This window comes from Brachyistius frenatus, unplaced genomic scaffold (genome assembly GCF_029030835.1).
Source record: "Brachyistius frenatus isolate BFR_SWC_R1_liver_20210118 unplaced genomic scaffold, ASM2903083v1 Contig_5, whole genome shotgun sequence".
Lineage (NCBI taxonomy): Eukaryota > Metazoa > Chordata > Actinopteri > Embiotocidae > Brachyistius > Brachyistius frenatus.
This window is the reverse complement of record NW_027210604.1, coordinates 1,997,531-2,018,972: the sequence shown is the minus strand read 5'-3', so window position 1 is coordinate 2,018,972 and position 21,442 is coordinate 1,997,531. Positions and strand designations below refer to the sequence as shown.

General features: G+C 44.2%; 1 protein-coding gene across 1 annotated transcript; it reads left to right on the top strand.

Moving 5' to 3' along the window:
* The first annotated feature begins 3,419 nt into the window (after positions 1–3,419).
* Positions 3,420–21,182, top strand: rars1 (arginyl-tRNA synthetase 1). Its single transcript, XM_069716449.1, has 15 exons — positions 3,420–3,569; positions 5,515–5,649; positions 6,130–6,318; positions 7,734–7,842; positions 8,108–8,208; positions 8,637–8,758; positions 8,866–8,986; positions 9,854–9,983; positions 10,486–10,590; positions 10,942–11,120; positions 12,824–12,933; positions 15,253–15,358; positions 17,871–18,043; positions 19,381–19,628; positions 20,793–21,182. The coding sequence occupies exons 1-15, from the start codon at positions 3,525–3,527 to the stop codon at positions 20,900–20,902; spliced, it is 1,983 nt and encodes a 660-aa protein (XP_069572550.1). The 5' UTR covers positions 3,420–3,524; the 3' UTR covers positions 20,903–21,182.
* The last annotated feature ends 260 nt before the right edge of the window (positions 21,183–21,442 follow it).

The following is a 21,442-nucleotide window of genomic DNA, read 5'->3' as shown; positions in this document are numbered from 1 at the left end:
TATCTATCTATCTATCTATCTATCTATCTATCTATCTATCTATCTATCTATCTATCTATCTATCTATCTATCTATCTATCTAATTTAAGTAAGTTTAGAGAATCAGTGTAACGGAAATAAATGATTTGTGAATTCACAAATACCTTTTGGTAATAGCAAACAATTACTTATCATAGCTCAGTAAGGAAGGAAACATTTCTTAGTATATGTTATCGATTTATATTCTAAAATAAGGCTGCCCTGTAAATGATATTTTTATGACCAGAGAGCATTTTTGCGGCAGAATGAGACAAAATATTTTCCTCAGGAGATGGTGGAGACCAAAAACAGAGCAAAAAAAGGGTGAAAATTGGATTCATTTAGATTCACGTCAAATAATTCCAATATATTAGGTCAAAGAAATAAAGGGTTGCAAAAATATGGATTTCTTTACATTTTTATATACATATATATATATACTACCTTGTACACATACTGATGAATAATTGTGGTGCTGCTTCATCTGACTTCCCTTTTTGCTCGGTCACCAAGCTCAACGTGAATATTCTTGGTACGTTTTATGTTTTTCATTCCCGGTGTCAACAAAGAACGCAGCTGATGAAAACCCGGCTGCTGCTGTCATTCCACATGTTTCTCATCTTTTTACTGTTTGTTAAAAAAAAAAAAAAATCAGCAGCTCATAAAAAAAGTCCTGAGCTATTTTTGTTGTTGTTGTTGTTGTTGTGGTTGATTTTCACCCGTTTTCCTTGTCAGCTGTCTCCACTTCCTGTTCTTTTTTTTTTTTTTTTTCCCCCCCACGTCAGTCACCAATCATTTACTGATCTCCAAAATTCTAATCAGTCTTATTTTCTGATAAATAAATTCTGTGATTGTTTTTAATACATATAGAAATAAATAAAAAATATTCGCACTACATGCAGGTATAGCGGTAGGAATATTTTTGCACAAGTGTCCATAAGAATAGTAAATATCGCACAAATATGTAATCAGACGCTAACGGCTCGTTATCCCTCAAAAGACTTGATGGTAACTGAATCAGATGCTGTGAGGCTGCGTTCACACTGCAGGAACCAAATGTTTGTCAGTCAGTCTGTCTGATGTCGGTCTGAACGGTCGGGGACCCGAACAAAAGACCAAAGATTTACCGCCCGACGCTCACGCTGAAACAAGAGCCCTGGTCGCCGAGTGGTCTGGAAAAAACAAAAACAAAAAAAAACTCAAACTGTCCGCTCGAGTGTTTTGTTTTCTTAAGGTTTTTAATTGAGGTTTTTCTGAGCTAATTTTGAACATTGTAGTTGACTGACCCGAACACCAGGGGCCAGCCTTTCGACGCTCACGTTTAAAATGTTTTCACGGCTTTTGTCTTCTATAATTAAGAAGTCGTCGTACCGTGACAAAGAGAACATGAACGGGCCTGAACACGTCGCTTTTTCCTCCACTTTCAGCTGCTCCATCGTTACAGCAAACCAGATGGATGTAAAAAAAAAAAAAAAAAGTTTAGTGAATCCTGAATCCGACTGTTCAGACTGAGGTCAGATAAACACAAACAAACAAACAAACAAACAGACGTAAGATCAACACATGTTGGAGTCCTGCAGTGTGACAACCGCAGCAGGAACACTGTGAAATGAATGAAAGCCTTTGGAGCTACGTGAGAGAGAGAGTGTGCCTTTTGGAGAGCAACATGTAAACTACTCTTTTTTGTTGTTGTTGTTGTTGTTGTTTATTATTATTATTATTATTATATATTTTTTTTGTCTTAAATGTCCGAACTCGGCCGCCATCGCCTGATGTGAGAAAAGCTGTAGAGAAACATTCATTTTCTGAATGTGAGCAGTTTTTGTTTTCCTCCACTATAGAGCGAGTAGATTAATGAAATAGGACTCCGTCTGATTAACCTCTAAAAATCAAAACGACTCATTTACATATAACAAGATCTGGATGAAAGAAAGTAGGTTTTTGCTACGTTAAATCATTCAGAGAGAAAAAAACAACTGATTATTGTTCATCACGTAGGTTGTGAAATAATTATTGTTTTTTTTTTAAGTTAAGTGCATTTCCTTTTTTCCTCGTTTGATTATTATTATTTTATTTTTTCTAATGAATCTGTTTGTATTACGACTGGTGATGAACCTGGTGATGTGTATGCAGGCGGCTATGAGAAACATACAGCATGTATTTATTGCACTTTTTGTGATTTGGGTGTGCTTTTTCCTGTTTTCTTTTTTTTTTTTTTTTCCCCCTTTTTATCGCGAGAGTCCCGAAAAGCTGTGAATTTTATTCTCAGACACTGTACTGTCGACCAGAGTTGTAAATATTTCACCAGCACACATACACACAAAAAAAAAGCAAACAAACAATATGTTTTGTAGTTTCACAACAAATAAAAAAAAAAAAAAAAGTTCTTCTCTCCTACTTGTGTTTCGCGTGTTTGTTTTTCGGCTTCGTTATCGCACTGAAATCTCTCGACGTTCATTTCCGACTGTGGCGGAGAGTTGGTAAAAATGTTGATAACCTCAACGTCGGTCACCTTCAGGGAGTACGTTTGCCCCGGGTTTTACCTCTCGGGTGACAAACACTGAGCTCTTGGTTGTCGGTGAAGTTTAAAGGTCTTGTGTCAAAGTCCTTTTTCCATTTCAGATACTGTTTCCTCCCACGGTCTCAGTGCTTGGGGTCCATTAATTAATAATTGCTTTTGTCTCGACTTCTGCCCTCTCAGAAATGGATTTTTTTTTCCCAGCAGTTGCTGGTTATTTTGGCCATATGTGAGATTGTTAGAGAAAAGTAGTCAACGTTTTTCATTTTGTCGTGGAAGTTTTTGATGACACAATGTAGTGAATAGATTTACCGTTTAAATGGTACACTGTAAATGTAGTGCCTAATAGAGTTAATAGCAAATGAGTTCAGACGCAGCATGTGCATTTCTGAAGGAAGGCAATACCTGTAGACAAGGTTGAGGGCAGAAAACGCCTTTTTGCGTATTTCTCAGATAAGAAAAGTATATATTTTCACGTTTTTCAGATAAGAAAAGTATATATTCTATTTAGGTACAGCTAATATTCTTATTATATTGCAGAAGCAGCGACAACATATAGGTTCTACATCAAAATAAAATATACCTATTCCGATTATAACACCTGCAGATCAAGCTGGAGAATTTTCAAAATAAGGTACAAGAGCACATTTTCAAAATAACAGAAACATTTGTATTTTTTTTATTTAGCAAATGTTTAACTGGTAAAGTAGCTCAAAAATGGACATAAGTACCTCAACATCCTGCGGTAAAATTAGTACTTTTGGAATCCATCCTATTAAAGTTATTCGTGATTCATATCCCGATGCAGTAGGTGGCGCTCTGCACCTTTTTTTTTTTAACAACCCGACGAAGAAGTCGGTTATGACGTTTGTCAGCACCGGAAATAGAAAGTTGTGAAGTTCTTGCTCCTCTCGCAGTTTTGTTTCATCAGCCACGAGATTTCGTTTTCTCCGGCTGACAGAAGAGTTTCTCTTCAGCGTTTAGAAAGATGGGAGACCCGGTAAACGAGTACACAGCCCGGCTACAGCAGCAGGTCAGCCGCCGATGCGTTGGGGAGGAGAAGGTGTGGGGGGGGTAAATGAGCTAACCTGAGCTAAGAGGCTACATGCGTGTCAGCACCGGCGACGCTGCGCCGTACTCAGTGCAACCAACTGCCAATTTAACGCTGTTTCACTTGTAATTAATAAGAGCTTTATGGCCAAACAAAACAAATGATTTATGTCGAATAGTCTGGTCCCGCCGTCCAATTCGGCTCCTGTTTTACACACTAAACACGCTTGTGTTACTGGTAAATTGAGCTGTCAGGAGGGCGCAGTGCTTTTTTTTTTGGGGGGGGGGGGGGGGATGTGATCTGAAGAGCACGGTGCTGTTTGTATATTTAGTCTCGTTATTTTGTGCCGAACTTACCAGAACTACTCGTTTTATTGTTCCGTATCGGTCCCGTAGAAGATGCGTGATTGGCAGACTACCTGAGTGTTAAATGGGACGATTTTTGAATGGAGTTTTGCACGAGGGGAATTTTCTCCACAGAAAAAAAAAAAAACCTTTGTGGTGACGTTAAAGCACCGGGACAAAAACAAGTGGAATATAAATGAAAGGTATCGGGGGTGATATTAAAGTTGTCTTGAGTGGTCAGTGGTTAATAAAATGCTCTTTGGAGACCTCTACTGGTCTTAAAAGGGATCCTACATATGTAAAATAAAAACTAGACCACTTAAAGTCCAGTTTGATTGTAACGGGTGTAAATTTCAGAAATCTGTGGTTATTTTATTATCATGTTGTTGAAATGTGATTGACAAATAAACTTATTGAAACGATTAATAGCTACACTTTCATTATTTGCTATAGGCAGGTGATTTTTTTTTTTTTTATTACGTATGGGTGGAGCTGATAAGTTATATAAGTAAGAGAACGAGCATTGGTGTTGTTTCATTTTCACTTAATGTGGAAAGTTGTCAAGGTTTCATGCCAAAGAGCCGACCTACTGTCATTTAGAGTTATCGTTTGTAAGTGTTCTTCGATTTTGGATCATTGCTGGAAAACAATCCTGTGAAGTAAATATTCAATACGCATCTGAGATCCTGTGAGTATGTGGAATCATTCATTGTATGTTGGATGTTGAGGTTATGATTTAAGCCTGTAAGCCTCAGACTAATCCCAACAACCTAAGTGAAAGTTTTTTTTTAGTTTTTTTTTTTTTAGCTCGAAATCAGTTGAAAAAGTTGCTGCTCCAAGCTGTTTCGGTAGGACTCTTAAGCTGCAACAAAATGCTATATGTATGTTGTTTTTTTAATGTCCTTAAAACATTGAATATTCTTCTCCCATAAAATGTTAAGAGTCCAAAGTGTGATACTCAGTTTGCTCGTTTTGTTTGACAAATTTTGCCCCAAAAAATGTCCAAAATGTTGAATCAGCTGTTTTTGTTTTTTGTTTTTTTTGTGTCAAACTACAAAATATATAAATTGAAATTCTAATTGACCTGAAAGTCATTAAAGTAACAAAATCTAATAACGTTATTGGAAAGTTGAAAGTGCATTTAAATATTTGCTGGTGACCTTGAGGAAAACGCTTTCAGTTTTGTTCTCATTTACAGAGTCCTATAAACATTTAATTTATTATCAGATTTCCTCTTTGCAACCTCCCTTTGCAGTTCGGTTTTAGAAAATAGCAGTGCAATTTCCGCTGGTGTAAAAGTGATGATTTACTTTTAAGTGTTTTGATAAGAATCAATAAACAGTTATGGAATGTTAGTCATTAAATTAAGCAAGACATTTAATATTCCTCTGAATGGTACCTATGAAATGGCTTCATTATGCATGAAATGTACCACAAGGCTCTATACTTGGTCCTCTTGTATTTTGTTTATTTATATTTTTAAAAAGTGACGGTGGATGGGCCAAAGTTGATTCGTACATTTTCCGCTGCTCCAGCCTGAACCTTTTTTGAGCCTTTTTTTTTTTTTTTTTTTTCTTTTCCAGGAACGGGAAATTCGAAGTCTGTCGGCAGAGATCGAGAGTCTGAAAAACCCACAGAACCTGAGTCCATCTCCACATCTGGACGAGCTGCGGGAGGAGAACGCCAAGCTTAAGTACCGCCTCAACATCCTCAAGAGGGTGAGTGACAGCAGGGGGCGCTCTCTCTGCTGCGCCGATTTGACTCGGTAAAATTAGGTTGCTTAAAAGAGATCGAATTTATTGATGTAAAGCTGTTCAGGCAGGTCGCAGATTGAAGAAGGTGGATGGCAAAAGGTTTTATTGACGTTCTCTTGAGCCTGTTTAAGTAATAGTTGTGCTCGTATATTATTTAGTTGTACTAAGATAACTCCTCCTCCACGACTGGAACCGGGTATTATGTGAAAAATACGAAAAACAGTGAAGGAAGACTCTAAGTGCAACTTCAATACGAATGTGTCTTTACGTCAAAAAGACAAAACCTCCAAAAGCAGCATACAAGTTCTAGTAAATTTAAGTTCAAACCAGAAAAACGCAAGAACAAATAAGTAGAGGAGAGTAAAGGAGTATAAAAAAAAAGCAACCAAACTTTTTCTTGTACAATCAAATGTCATGAGATTTATTGTCTTGCGTGTCCCTTAGAGTTTGCAGGAGGAGAGAATTCCCTGCAGCAAAGCCATGACGAACATCAACCAGCAGCTCCAGGAGATCTTCGGCGAGGCCATCCGGGCTTCCTGCCCCGAGCTGGACAACCCTCCGCAGGCCGTCACGCCCAACCAGCAGGCCAAGTTTGGAGACTATCAGTGCAACAGCGCCATGGGCATGGCCCAGGTTAGACCGTCTGTCTGTGGCTCCCAGAAAATCAATACAACTGCGGTCATTTTAACTTTGTCAATCACAAACATACTGATTAGAAGAATCTATTTTTGTTGTCGTTTTATATTCGACGCGTCTAGATTTTAGGTCAGTACGACGCTGTAACGAGGATTGTTACGAGGAAACTGTGCAGAACTCAGAAAAGTCAACGTTGAGAGTTTCTTTTTTGTGTCCCGCCAGACGGGCACTCGCCGCGTCGGCTTTTCCGCGTCACCGTTGGCTTCGCCCGTCAGCCACAAATCTGCACGTCTGCATTTTAAACGAGAAGTGGAGGCGCCGGCTCGGCGGCCGCGGTACGATACCGCCGCCGTGAAACTGCGATTACGGCCGCGGGCTCGGGGACGACGCAGCTGTCACTGTGGCTGCGCTTCGGCCGTTGGGATCGTGGCTCGGACACATTTGTTTTTGTGGCGGTTTTGGCGCCGCGGCCGCAGCTCACCGTCGCCGGCCGGATCCTGTCGGTCCAATCGGCCTTTTGAAATGAGTAACGGGCGCCGGAAGCGTAAAGTGCCGCATCGTTTCTCCGTTCTGTCGCGTTCTGCATCTTTTACCGGCAGCGTGTTGGAACGAGACCGGACCGACACGCTCAGCCGTTCACGTGTGATGTAACGGAAAACAAATTATTAGTGTGAGCCTTTGGGGGCTCTGTAGAAAACTGCAAAAAAAAGATCTGTAAAATATGCCAAATAAAAATATATAATACATTAAAAAAAATTATTGAAAAAAAATGAAATCAAAAATATATAATAGACACATAGCAAAATGTAAGTGTAAAATTCTCTTCTATCTTTTGTTTATTTTTCTTATTTTATCTGCACGTATCTTTCTAATTGCGATTCCTTAATTATTTGTTCTTTCTCTATATTGTTCCCAAAAAATTATCCAATTTTTACTTTTCACTGCAGACTCAGAAGATAATCTGTTATTTGTTTGCACAAGTTATGACAAACAGGGTTATAAAACTACATATAAATATCTGTAACCCGGCTAAAAACGGCTTTATGGGGTTACATGTCTGGAACGTCGGGACATTTCATTATTTGTATTGAAAACTGTCGATGTCATAAAACAAAGAAAAAGGAAAAGTCGGGTTTTGGGATTCTAGTCGTAAAAGCTTTTCATCTTCATTCCTTAATGTGGTTTAATATCTCATTTTAACAACATTTTTACAGTTTGCTGAGTTGATTCAGAGGATTTTCCGTGCTGCATTTTGCGATGTTTAATCTAATCTGTCGTGTTACATTTAAAAAGTAGCCCGCAGCAATGTGCTGATGTGAGACACCCGGCGCGGCAGATGGAAAAAAAAAAAAAAAGTTCGGTTCATTGTTCAATATTTTAAACCGAAACTGTCTCTTGCCGTCGCGCTGCAGATGCTGAAGGCAAAGGGGATGAAAGTGAACCCGAGAGAAATCGCCGAGAAGATCATCCAAAACCTTCCCGACAACGAACTCATCCAGAAAACTGAAATCGCGGGACCAGGTAGAAACCCAACTTATCTGACACCGACTGAGTTTGATTAGCTTTTTATTCATGTAATAATAATAATAATTTTGAGTTTTGGTCACCTTAGAAATATTTGTCTTTTTATTTGGGTAATTAAACCCACCGTACAGATCCAGCACAGGAAATACCAAAATTAAAACGTCACCGAATAAAAAGTTGACCGACTAAATCGACGTGGTTTTGTGGTTTGATGTGATTGATTGACACCCGTCACTCCCTGCGACGTCTGTCCTGTCGTCAGGGTTCATCAACATCCACCTGAAGAGGCCGTTCGTATCCAAACTGTTGAGCAACCTGTTGATCAACGGAGTGCAACCAACGCCGCTGGCGTCCAGGAAGAAGGTTTGTCCACACGGTGTACCCCCCTCCTTTCCCCTCCCCTCGTTACTATGACAACAAGCTTGTTTTATAGGCTTCTTCAGCATTGTATCTGGATTTATTTATAGTAACAGCAGAGTTGAAACCTGTGATTTTTTTTTTTTTTTTTTTTGCCGATATTTGACATTTCCCCAAATTCAAAAGTAAAGTTTTTCACTTCCTATTTAATTCTCTTTAAAGGAGAAAAAAGCTGCACAGTAATAAGCAATAAACCTTTGGTAAATACAATAGAAATAACAAAGCATATATATATATATATATATATATATTTTAAAAAAGGTTGTTAATCTCCTGGTTTCATTTGATTTTAGAATAAGTTTAGTTTGTTTTTTCTTTATTATTTCGTGTTTACTACTGATTAGTTGTATTTTTGTGTTGGTCTGTTTGCTCAGGTGGTGGTGGACTTCTCCTCTCCCAACATCGCCAAAGAGATGCACGTCGGTCACCTTCGCTCCACCATCATCGGGGAAAGCATGTGTCGGCTGTTCGAGTTTCTCGGCTACGACGTTCTCAGGTGAGCTCGGTCGCTGCTCTCCCAACGCGGCGCCAGAGGCCTCGTTTGTGCTATTTATTTATTTATTTATTTTTTATGGTTACGATGCTGCTTTTCACCACTCGCAGGCTGAACCACGTGGGAGACTGGGGGACCCAGTTCGGGATGCTGATCGCCCACCTGCAGGACAGGTTTCCGAACTACCTGACCGTCTCCCCTCCCATCGGTGACCTGCAGGCCTTCTACAAGGTCAGCTGACGCTCCGTGAGACTCGTTACGAAAGACTTGAACTAAAGTTTAGGGGTAAAAGGAAAAGTCACAGCAGCTTCAGAACCAATCGGCTCACGCGTGTCAGCTTTTGGAGACGTCCCGGATGGATGGATGGATGGATGACTGGATGGATGACTGGATGACTTACTTACTTACTTTATTAATCCCACAAGGGGACATTTTGTCGCTATAGCAGCATTATAGGTACAATCAAAGCGAAGAGGTGTTGCGGGATGTTGGAGAAATTCAATGAACAACGAGGAACAGTGGCTGTGAATAAAAACTCCCCCGTGTTTATACATAGAATAAAGGAAAGTGGAAATGCTCCACAAGTTGACAAACTTATAAAACAGACATGGTCTTTCATTGTTTTAATAGAAGTTTTGATTTTTCGACATTCCTGAAGCTTCTCAATGAGGGAACTGAAGTCACGTTCAAGAAGCTACAGCGTGTCTGGTTTTTGTTGTTGTTGTTTATTTTAAAGGTCAAAGGTTACAGACGTGGACGTGAGATACTTGTATTAATGTGCTATGAGGTGTTTCCTCCATGTATTGTCTGTTTTACGGGGAGGTTACATTTACAGTTGCCTGCAGTAGTCGTAGCTGAGAGGCAAAACAGTCCATAAATAATGAAATAAGAGGGAGCAGCTGGGCTCTATTGGTCGACCGTGATATCAATATTTATATATCGTATAAACTCACAGAACATTATCTGCTGTTGTCTTCCTCCCTTTTCTCTCCACACATTACTTTTATTGTCTCTGGTCTTCTAACCTGTCGTCTCTTTTCCTCCTCCTCCCTCTCCTCTCCTCTCCTCCTCTTCCTCCTCCTCCTCTCCCTCCAACAGGAGTCGAAGAAGCGTTTTGACGAGGATGAGAGTTTTAAGAAGCGGGGGTACCAGTGTGTCATCCGGCTGCAGAGCAAAGAGCCGGAGTTCATCAAAGCCTGGAACCTGATCTGTGACGTCTCCAGAAGAGGTAGACGATAACATTAAAGGCGTGATTCGCCCTAAAAACACACAAAAGGCGTTCTGCCCTACAAAAAAAAAAAAAAAAAAAAAACGTCCGACGGCAGCAGTTGAAGATCCTGGTTTTAAAACTACGAAGCTGATCGGATTTAGATTATTGATTGAAAAGTTAACGGTGGCGAATGTGACTCCTGAGATTCAGCGGACGCAAACCTTTCCCTCAGAAACACTCGTGACTGCGCAGCAGTGTTCAGGCGAGGCCTCTTTTACCTCCTAAACAATCTTTGAAGAGCACGGAGCGGCTGCACAGGGCGGCTGCACAGGGCAACGAGAGGGAGTTTAATTTGGGACGGTGTTAATTAGCAACAGCTGATGTGACGTGTTTATTATTTTAAGCGGTGAAAGTGACCGTTTGATTTCCACTGAAAAGGCTAAAAATAGAAGAGTGTTGAGTTGAATCAAAAGTCGCCTGGTGGTTTATTGTTTTATTTTGTTTGTTTGTGTGTTTTCAGAGTTTCAGAAGATTTACGACTGCCTGGACATCCAAATCATCGAGAGGGGGGAGTCGTACTACCAGGACTTGATGACGAAGTTGGTGAAGGAGCTCGAGGAGAAAGGTGAGATATCAAAGGGGGACTCCCCGGACATTTCTCAGAGAGCGAGTGTCTTTAATTCAAGACTCTAGACTCTAGACACTAAAAACTAAAACTGAAACTAACTGAAGTCTGCAGTTGCCTGATGCTCCCACCAGGAGGCGATATTGTCTCATAAATGTTTTCTTTTAAATGGTGCCCTCCTGTTTTCTCCCCCTTTGATTTTTTTTTTCGTTGTTGTGGAATTTCATTGCTCCAATTTCTCTTCTCCAATCATATCCTTATCATTCTTCTCTTTGTCTTTTAACATGTTCCTTTTCTCTCTCCATTCTTCTTCTTCTGTCCGTCCTCCTCCTCCTCCTCCTCCTCTTGCAGGTGTGGTGGAGATGGACGAGGGTCGTAAGATCATCTTCGCCCCGGGTCAGTCCATCCCGCTCACCATCGTCAAGTCGGACGGCGGCTACACCTACGACACGTCGGACCTCGCCGCTCTGCATCAGCGACTCTTCGAGGAGAAAGCCGACATGATCATCTACGTGACGGACAGCGGACAGGTGGGTGGAGGGGAGGAGGGAGGTGTGGGGGGGGACTGGGAGGTTTGGGTGAAGAAAGAGTTACGTGATTACGAAAAGAAAGCAGGAAAAGAGGGACAGAACGAGAATAAACAGGACAGTTTATGAACCACTTGGCACAATGTTGAAATAGTTTAATCACGTTTATTTTCTCAGAAAAAACCTTGACAGAGAATCTCCTGGTCCTGTAAAGTCATTTTCTTCCCAAAAAGAAAAAAATAGAACTAAAGAGGCGTTAAAAGTCTAAAATATTGTTTCTCACCTGCTGTTTTTTTTTCCAAATTTTTTTCCGTGCTTATGGACGGCACTTGAAGATATTTCATTACCTATCACGTGACAACCATCTTTACATTTTATTTCACCAAACATTTGGCAGGTTGGCTTTAAAAATGGCTGAAATACTGAACCGGGTCTCAAAATTGTCGCCAATTAGTTTTATTTCGACTTCAGATTAATCAAGGAATTGGTACTTTTAATTGATTAATCCATTCAACCATTTTCTGCTCCTCATCCGGGTCCAGATGGCATTATTTTAGTGATTGATATCATGAGGACGTAATTTGCTATACAGCTGGAAATAACAAACAACTCTAGTTCATATCATCCGCACAGATTTTCCATCGTACCTTCGTATCTTATCTGAACATAGATGACTTCAAATGTGATATTAAAAAGGACTCAACAAGTCTCCAATGGCTTCACCTGATCGATGAAACGTCCTTTTTATGTAAATATTTGTGAGAAGAAAAAATAATAACCAACATTCACACATGTTGGAGTCTAAAAACTTGAAGAAGTCTTCGTCGGTGTCTTTAAAATGTTACGTGGGTTGTTATGAAGACCATCATCATCATCATCAGCAAAGGCACGCAGCGACGAGCCGTCTGTCTGCAGTCGGACTCAAACTAAAGCCGTCGTCTGAGGAAAAACGGCAGCAGCTATCGATTATTTTCATTATTTAAGGTCTTTTTTTTGTTGATGTTTGTTTTGTCCAAAACTCAAAGGAGACTGTCGTGTTAGACAAGAAGTTTCAAAGTCTAATATTTGAGAAGCGGGATCAAAAAAAAAAAAAAAAAAAAAGGTTTAAACTTTTTCGGGATTAAATATAGCCCCCTAAATAGTTGATGATTTTAACTTTCTGTCAGTGGAGCAGTCGTTGCAGCTCTAATAACCGGTCAGTGAACGTAAACCGAAGATGGCCGACGTTAACGGTCCCGTCCCGTCCCGTCCGGAGCATCGAAGTTCCCCCTCCAGCGGCGACCCTCTGGTGGTACCGTCTACTCGCTTTCGGTATCGGGTACTTTTTCTAGATTTCGTTTTTTTCTGAGGTAGTACCTCGCTGTTACTATAGCAACTCTGCAGGAAACCGCCGGGGGATGGGGGATGGGGGATGGGGGGGGGGCGCACCGGCTTCGTTAAACACTCGCTGGGGTGCAAATCTAGAAAACATGGACCTACCTCCAGTAAACACACTCATCCCCGTCAGCTTGGTTTAATATAATGCACACACTGTTCTTTGTGTCTCGTCTGTGTGTGTGTGTGGAGTGGGTGGAGGGGAGGGGGGGGGGGGTTAGCTTTTGTTTCAGGCAGCAGCGACATTCAGAAAAGCCTCCAGTATAACGTGACGGGTGGATATTATGTGACTGGACGTGCGGGTGTGTGTTATTTTTTTTTTCCTCCCTCAGAGCACACACTTACAGCTGGTGTTCGCCGCGGCTCAGATGTTCGGCTGGTACAACCCCCAGGTGACCCGGGTGGAGCACGCGGGCTTCGGAGTGGTGCTGGGGGAGGACAAGTGAGTTTAAAAACACACACACACACACACACACACACACACACACACACACACACACACACACACACACACACACACACACACACACACACACACACGGGACAAGAGTTCTGGAGGCCGTCGGGGTCCCGCGTCACATTGTGTTTCACCCGATTATCGAGTCTGCAGAGATGCATCGTCTCGGCGTCGAAACCCGGCTCTCCAACGTAGATGCGTATCTGCGCACGGAGTTGGATTTAGTGAGGTCGGCTCGAATCGGAGGCGATTTGAAACTCCCCCGCTCCCTCGTGGGGATCACTGCCGGCGAGCTCGGCGAACTTGCTTTTTTAACTTTTCTGGAGGAGGTTAGTTTACCGAGCTCGTCGGGGCGTCACGGCGAAGCGTGTAATAGACACGCCCGGCCGCGAGAGCGTTTAAAAAAAAAAAAAAAAATTTAATGCGTGTTTTTTTTTTAGCGGAGGGGCGTGTCCGTTACACAAAAAGCACCATGTGTCAGCATTTATGTAGGATCACCGAGACGACGGCACTCAGTCCGCCGTTGCCACGGGAAACAAATACCCGGAGACCAACAAGTGTGTTTTAAAAACAACAAAAACAGAACACAGCTGCAGTGTCTTCATCATTTTCGATATCAGCTGGTCCCAAATGAGGGCGGCTGTCGAGGGGTTAACGGCGGATGTCCGGTGCGGCAGCGAGACGCCGAGCCCGACCCCGAGCGCCGCCGAGCACAAACTAATAACGGTTTACTCCAAATCCCCGTCATCAACCGGGCCGAGCGGAGACTTCTCCAGCGCCGAACGTCCTTCGCGGCGTCTTTATCACCTCCGCTTCGTGTTTTTATTGCGTTTACCGTCACGCGTAAAAAAAAAACCAAACAAAAAAAACACAACTTTACTGCGTTGACAAATAAAAATATACAGCTGCTGCTGCGCAGACGGTGGAGTCGGTGTTTTGGAGGCTCGCAGAGTCGTTACTCCTCGCCGTTGGGAGGAGGAGGAGGAGGCGGCGGAGGAGGAGGAGGAGGAGGCGGAGGAGTTCCGCCGGAGGTGAATCGGCACCGATTCAAAGTTAACCAGCAGCGTCAGGTCGAAGTCGGACTCTCTTCATCTTCCTCCTCAGATCCCTCCTCCTCCTCCTCCTCCTCTTTTTCAGCCCTCTCTCCTCCTCCGTCGTCTTCTTGTTCTCTTTGTCTCCCATCTTCTCCTCTCCTTCCCTCTAAAGCTCCTTCTTCCTCTCCTCCTCCTCCTCCTCCTCCTCCTCCTCAGATTCCTCATCTTTCTTCTCCTCCACCATCTCCTCTTCTTCCCCTTTTCATCCCTGCGCTCCTCTCTATCCTCCTTTCCTCCTCGTCCTACTTATCATCTACACCGTCTTCTCTACTTCATTCTTTTTTTCCCCCCATCTTCCTCCTCTTCCTCCTCTTCCTCCTCCTCCTCCTCCTCGCCCTCGGATTCCTCGTCTTTCTTCCTCCACATCGTCGTCGTCTTCTCTCCATCTCGTATTTAATCCAAACTAAAAGCAGCCGCGTCACTTGTTTGTTTTCGTTTCTTTGAAACCTTTCCGCCGCCGTGATCCCGGTTTTGTCTCCCTCTGGTCGTGCGTTCGTGCTCGACTTCGCACCGAGATGCGTCCCCCCCCCCCCCCCCAGTGTTTCGCCCCCCCCCCCGTGTTTCGCCGTCTCCCGTTTCAGTAAGCAGAGATTCCCGCCGACGGGTCGGCAAAGGCTCCATTATTTGAAACACTCCCTGTCAAGCCGTCGTGTTTGACTAATCAATCGTCCAGAGAAGAAGAGCGGCGGCGGTTGACGGTTGACGTTACGCTTCGCAGAGGCCATAACTAAGTGCTGCTAAACGCCCCACGGTAACCTGAGGGGGCGTAAATTGGCCCCACGATGTCGGCGCTACACCAAAACTCCATTAGAAATTTATCATGCTGTTTTCATAATCCCTCATCCAGACAATAAGAGCTTAACGCAGCCACGGGGGGGAGCTGTTATAGCTGCGAGTACACAGTACGAGAACGGGGGTGGGGATGGGGGGAGGAGGGGTGTATTAAATTTTTGACTGGTGTTTTGCTTGTAATGCTCGGCTGATTTGTCTTGATTGTACCAAATGTATTGCCCCCCCCTCCCTCCACCCTCTCCACCCGCCAAGGCGTCGGCAGGCAGAAGTCATCTAACAGTTTGTCGTCGTGGTAATTGGCGCCGACAGAAAGCGCAGCTTCGCGCGTGGAAAGTTGCGTTCGAGTTCACCACCGCCACCGAACGTTTCCCCTTCCCCCGCACTGAACCGCCGCCTCCCGTCCCTTCTGCCTCCCCAGGAAGAAGTTCAAGACCCGGTCCGGGGACACGGTGAGGCTGATGGACCTGCTGGAGGAGGGACTGAAGAGGTCCATGGACAAACTGAAAGACAAGGAGAGAGACAAGGTGAGGACACAAGGGGATTTATTTCAAACACACGAGGGGCTAAAATGACCAAAAACATACAAAAATAATCAAATAATAATACTTTTTCCTGTTTTTGAACATTCAAAGTTGTCATCTAACGTGTAAGAGATATTTAAGCGACATGTTTTTATTTTTATTTTTTTTTATTTCAAGCCTTTTATTCCAAAGGTTTTCACAGACAACATGAAACATGAAAAAGCATGAAATATTAACACATCTTTTCGTAAATTTGAACTCATTACCTCGTTCAGCAAATCCATCTTTAATTAAATGCGTTTTGAACGAGGCTTTAATCTCCGCTGAACCGCATGAATTTTTCCGAGATCCGCCGGTGAGGCTGGTTAGCGTGATTAGTGCGCCTCCTTCATCTCCTTCCCCGACTTTTTTGTTGTTTTCTTTTTCGTTTCCTCCTTCGGCGTCTTCTCATCCTCGTTTAATTTAATCCAAACAAAACAAAACAAAACAAAAAGCAGCCACATATGTAACACACATCATTTGTTGTAACTTTTTTTTTTTTTTTTAACATTACCGACATAAAAAAGAAGTGGGGCATTTCGAGTATTTGTTTTCCTGCCATCGTCCCCGTTTTCCCTCCTACTTGATGAATTTGTTAAACAAGCTGCTAAAACAAGTGATTGAACTTTTTTTTAGACGTCGCGTTGCTCTTAACTTCGGCAATCCTCTCATTTCCCTTCACGCGCTGCCAACGATGACGCCAAAAAAGTTTTTCAAATTGGGGGGGGAAAAAAATGAACTTGTTTTTGGAAAAGAAGAGAAAGTTAAGAGGACAAAACAGCAGAGAAATCAGGAGGAGGAACACGACTGCAGCACCTCGAGGTTTTTTTAATTTATTTTTAATTTATTTATTTATTTAATCCTCGTGTTTCACGCACGACGAGCGGGCGTTTAGGAAAAGGCCGGGACCGGCCCATTGTTCCTGCCCGGCCTTCGATTCTCCCTGACGAGGCCGATTCCTACGGTAATGACCGCTTCGCTCTCCGCCGGCCGGCGATTCTTCTCGCCGTCCCGTCCCGTCCCGGGCCGAACTCCGGCGCCTCCCCCCCGGACGCCGGCGGACATTCTCTCTCTCGTCTGCTGAGATTTACCACCTTTTCACAAATGCTCGTTTTGTGCGAGCTCGAACCGACCTCGCTTTTTCCCGACTGCTGTTTTTGGGTCGGTGCTCAAAAACAAGAGCCGAACTATTTGTAATTAAATATTACTTTTCTGACCGCTCGGGGGGAATAAAAAGCGAAGGGCGGCGGGATAACGGGAGACCCGCTTAAGCGTTATCTGGGGACACGAGGTGCGGTTCGTAAACGGCCGCTGACTTCCAGTTGAACTGCGGTGATTTTTTTTTTTTTTTTTTTTTGAATGCTGAGGAGTTTTTGTTTGTTTGGTTTTTTTTTTCCCCCGTTGGTGAAACACCGGTGCCAGCGCAGTTTCCCCCTGCAGGTCCTTCTGGCCCGGCGCTCTGTTCTCCGTCTGGGTCGGTGCCCACGTCTACCATCTGCTAACCCAGCCTCATTAAAACACACCCCGTTCCCGGCCTCCGTGAACCTCCGCCTGCACGGATAACGCTGCTTTTTTTTTTATATATATATTTTTTTTAAAACGTCGATTTCCTCCAGTTGAGTTGTTTCTCACTTTGCTCTGCTCTTCTTTACTCAAGACCTCCTTTTTTTAATTTATTTTTTTATATCTGGTGTTCAATATTTTTGACATCCACACACACCACACACACACACACACACACGCACACACACACTGTTTTTGCAAAGTCGTGATGAGCAGCGACTTCCTTCCTAAGTAATTGAACGATTTGACCAATGACCGCACGTTCTATCATTTTCTTTACATTAATAAACACTTAAGAAGTGTTTCAACCGTTTTTTGTTGTTTTTTTTGCCGATAAGAATGAGATAAATGTTTTCCCGTCGCGTTCCGGCCTAATCTTCCCGTATTATTTATTCCAGGTCTTCGACGCGACGCGTGGCGTCGTGACCCCGTCTCTTTCTTGCCGTCCTGTCGTCTTTTGTGCGGCGCCGTCGGTTCTCGTCCCGTCGGGTCACGCGGCACGCCGAGTCTGTCGTTGTTCTGCTCGGCTGCAGGATTTTGTTTTCCAATCGAATCGATATCATAAAATAAAATCTCCCGCATAATCCCCTCCCTCCCTTCCTCCCCCCCCCTCCCCTTCCCCTTCACCCCCCCCGCGCTATTAAACACATCACGTATAGATTCAAGGGAAGGCTTATTAAGTCGGTTTTAATCTCTGCCGGAGGTCGGTAAATTAGATTCATTATTTGGATTAAATTCAACTCGCCGGTTTAACAGAAGGTGAATTATGGCCCTCGGTAATTACAAGCTGATGTAAAAAATAAAAAAAACACCTACAATTATCAACATTTTTAATGCCGTCAGGAGTGTCGGGGGACGTTTGTGCCCGCTTCGTTAACTGATATTCGCCCCCCCCCCCCCCCCTCCCCCGCAGGTCCTGACTCCGGAGGAGCTCACCAAAGCACAGAGGGCCGTCGCTTTCGGCTGCATCAAGTACGCCGACCTCTCCCACAACCGCATCAACGACTACGTCTTCTCCTTCGACAAGATGTTGGACGACCGGGGCAACACGGCGGCGTACCTCCTCTACGCCTTCACCCGCATCAGGTGATCCGAGAACACGCCGGTCGAAGACGGCGCGCGTTTCGGATTTAACCGCGGTTTAATTGACCGGAAACTCGAGCGCTCGTCGGGAGTTTTGTGTCAAACTCGGGAAATCGGCCGACGGAGACCCTCGAAACGTTGTCGAAAAATCGACAGCGGGGAGGCGGGTCTTAGCGGCTCGAGTGGCGGTCGCATTGTTGTTCGGCCGCAATAACAAGCATTAGGAAAAACAATAAAACGACGAGCGTAAGTACGATATAAAAAAAATGACGCCGAGCATCCAAATGTTTGGAAATGTTGAAGTGCAGCGTTGCCGTTACTTTTGGTCCGAACTCAACTTTAAACTCCGTCGGGAAGCTTCAAACTCCGCCGTCGCCTCCACCTGCTTGCCGTCAAATTTTTTAAAAAAGGACGTCGCTACGTCATGAAAATCCCACGGCGTCTCGCAGAAGGAGCGAGTGGCGAAGGAGGAAGCGCGGCTGCTCTCGGTCTGACGATCTACCAGATCAGCAAATACGAAACTCGCTCCGTTTCCGGCTCCCGGTCGGACGACGACACCGGAGGCATCTTGAAAGTTAAATGGAGTTCCTCGTATTTGCTGCACTCGGTCCTGTTGGAGAGCCTCCCGCCAGGGCCGGCACACTTTCATTACCCGTATCAGATCAGCCTCGGCTGGCCCTTGTTGGGGGGGGGGCTTGTGGCGAGGGATTATTCTTCTGGGGGGTATTTCCACTCAGCGAGACCCAATTTCTCCTCACACCTTATCCCCTGTATCGAGTGAGCGTCTGCTGGCTGCACAGAGTCGCGCTGATCCCCTTCCTCTCCGGCTTCCCGGGAGGTGTTCGACTCGGGGTGGCAGAGTGCCCGGCAGGGATTGATCTCTTCTTTTTATATATATATATATATTTTTTTTTCTTCCAGTCTGTAGGAGTGAGCAGTCTCGCCTGAGAGGATTCAATGTTCCTGAATTCAGTCAATAGAGCACTCACTGGTGGCAGCTGCTCCTCCCTCCTCCTCCTCCTCCTCCCACCTGCTGTGGGTGTTCAAGAGTCGGAGACACACAGACAGAAATACTTAAGAGGAGCGATCGGAGAACCCGCGCGGGGCGGTTCCTTTCGGCCGCCACGTGATCAATTATTGAATTCACCCGACGAGTATTTCCCGCGAAGTGTTGCGTAATTCGGCGCGCGAGCCCAGTTCGGTGTTTCGCAGCAGCTGGAAGACGAAGCTTCGGAGTTACCGGTCGATCTAACCCTATTATCGAAAAGATCCCCGACCCTCCCGCCCCCGCTCACCTCACCGGGGCGACATTTTTTTACCGTCGGACTTCCCCCCCGCAGGTCCATCGCTCGTCTGGCCAACGTCGACGAGGCGACGCTGAGGGTAGCGGCGGAGACCACCGAGGTGCTCCTGGACCACGAGAAGGAGTGGAAGCTGGGGAAGTGCATCCTGCGCTTCCCGGAGATCCTGCAGAAGATCCTGGACGACCTGCTGCTGCACACGCTGTGCGACTACCTGTACGAGCTCGCCACCACCTTCACCGAGTTCTACGACAGCTGCTACTGCGTGGAGAAGGACAGAAACACCGGTGAGACACATTTCCATCGCGCTCCCTGGATTGTCGGATGGTTTTTTTGTTTGTTTTTTTTCCTCCCGTCGTCTCGTTGCGTACTCTCCCTCCGCCGTGTTCGGCACCGGCTCAGTTAAACCCGGCTCACAAACACTCGCGCAAACGGTTGCGGGTGGAAAGACTTTGTCTTCGTTCTCTTGTCGGCGGGCTTCGCGCACAAAACCGGACGAGTCCTGAAGCTGCTTGAGATCTCGAAATGTAAGAAATAAGAAAATAAGAAGCACGGTTTTGTTTTTAACACAATTTATTTACTTCACGGCTTCAATGCCTACCGCTGTAGAAAACAGTAAAAAAAAATTTTTTTTAAAAAAGAAGTCAAGGAAAACCCCCGAAATAAGTCGGCGTTGTCGTCCGACCTTGAGCTCCTCTCTGACTTCGGGGCTGTTAGAAGCTCCTTCGAGCCCCCGTGAACATATCTAACGTAAGAGAAGCAACTATTCGGACTCTGCAGTCAATTGCAGGTAAAAAAAATAATAATAAAAAAAAAAAAATTATTTCCAACTTTCCCTGCAGTTGATTAAAACCTAAAACGTCGGCCTCTCTTTCTCACCCCTCCCGACCCGTCCGGCGCCACCATTAAAATGTTTTTTATTTTTTTTATTTTTTAAATTCGATTCAATTTTATTTATTATAGTGCCAAATTGCATCACGGGTTATTTCAGGGCATTTCAAAGTCCTTTGCAGCGGAACTTTACAGCGTCGTACGGAGAAACCCGACAATGCAAATTTTTTATTTTCATGTGGCGATATCGTTATGAAAAATTAATATTTTCTATCGCTGTAAATTTGTAACATTATCTAAGCGGAGGCTTCCCACCGCGGTTTTTGGCCTCTCCCCTGAAATGTTGGCGCAGAAGTTGATGTTTTTAAAATGTCATTTTTTTCCCCCAAAATATACTTTTTTTTTTCTTTTAAATTTATTTTTTTACTTTGCCGAAAATGAAAAGCCGGCGAACATTCACTGATTTGTGCTTTTGATTTGTTCTTCGCCAATAAGCTCGATTATGGAGAAATAAAAAAAACAAAAACAAAAAAAAAACATTTGACCCCCCCCTCTCCCCCTGGTCGCCGTGGAACAAAGGAACAAAAATAATTCCTACGTTCTTCTCTGTTCGTGTTCAGGCGAGGTGATCAAGGTCAACATGTGCAGGATGCTGCTCTGTGAAGCCACAGCGGCCATCATGGCCAAAGGCTTCGACATCCTGGGCCTCAACCCCGTCCAGAGGATGTGATGTCACGGGATGCGACGTCGCGGCGACCCGCTCCGACCGTCCGTCTCTCTCGCGCCCCCGGCTCGGCAGACTCCGGAGCGCCAACGGGAGGAGGGCCGAGGGTGAAAATCGTGAGTCTCCGACTCGCGGCCAAAACTCACTGGAGCTTAAGAGTTATTAAATCCAACCCGGGAGGAAAGAAGTCTTCACGGTTCGGTTCATTAATCAACATCTCATGTGAAGGATCTTTTTTTTTATTATTATTATTATTAAAAAGACCCACGATGAAACCAAAATGTCACCCTGTCTGTGGTCAATCATTTTTTTATATAAATGGTTTCTCTTAAAGGTTAATTTGCCTCCAAAAGAAGAACAACTCGCAGCTTTTTGATAAATGAATCTATCGCCTCCTCCTCCTCAGCTGGACTAAATAACTCAGCTGGACGGCGACTAATGGTGAGGAAATTATACCTTTTAGTTTAGTGAAATCTGTTTTACACACCGGCTGTCCCTCTTCCTCCGTCCACTTCTCTCTCTTTCCCCAGGTGGGAAGACGAAACT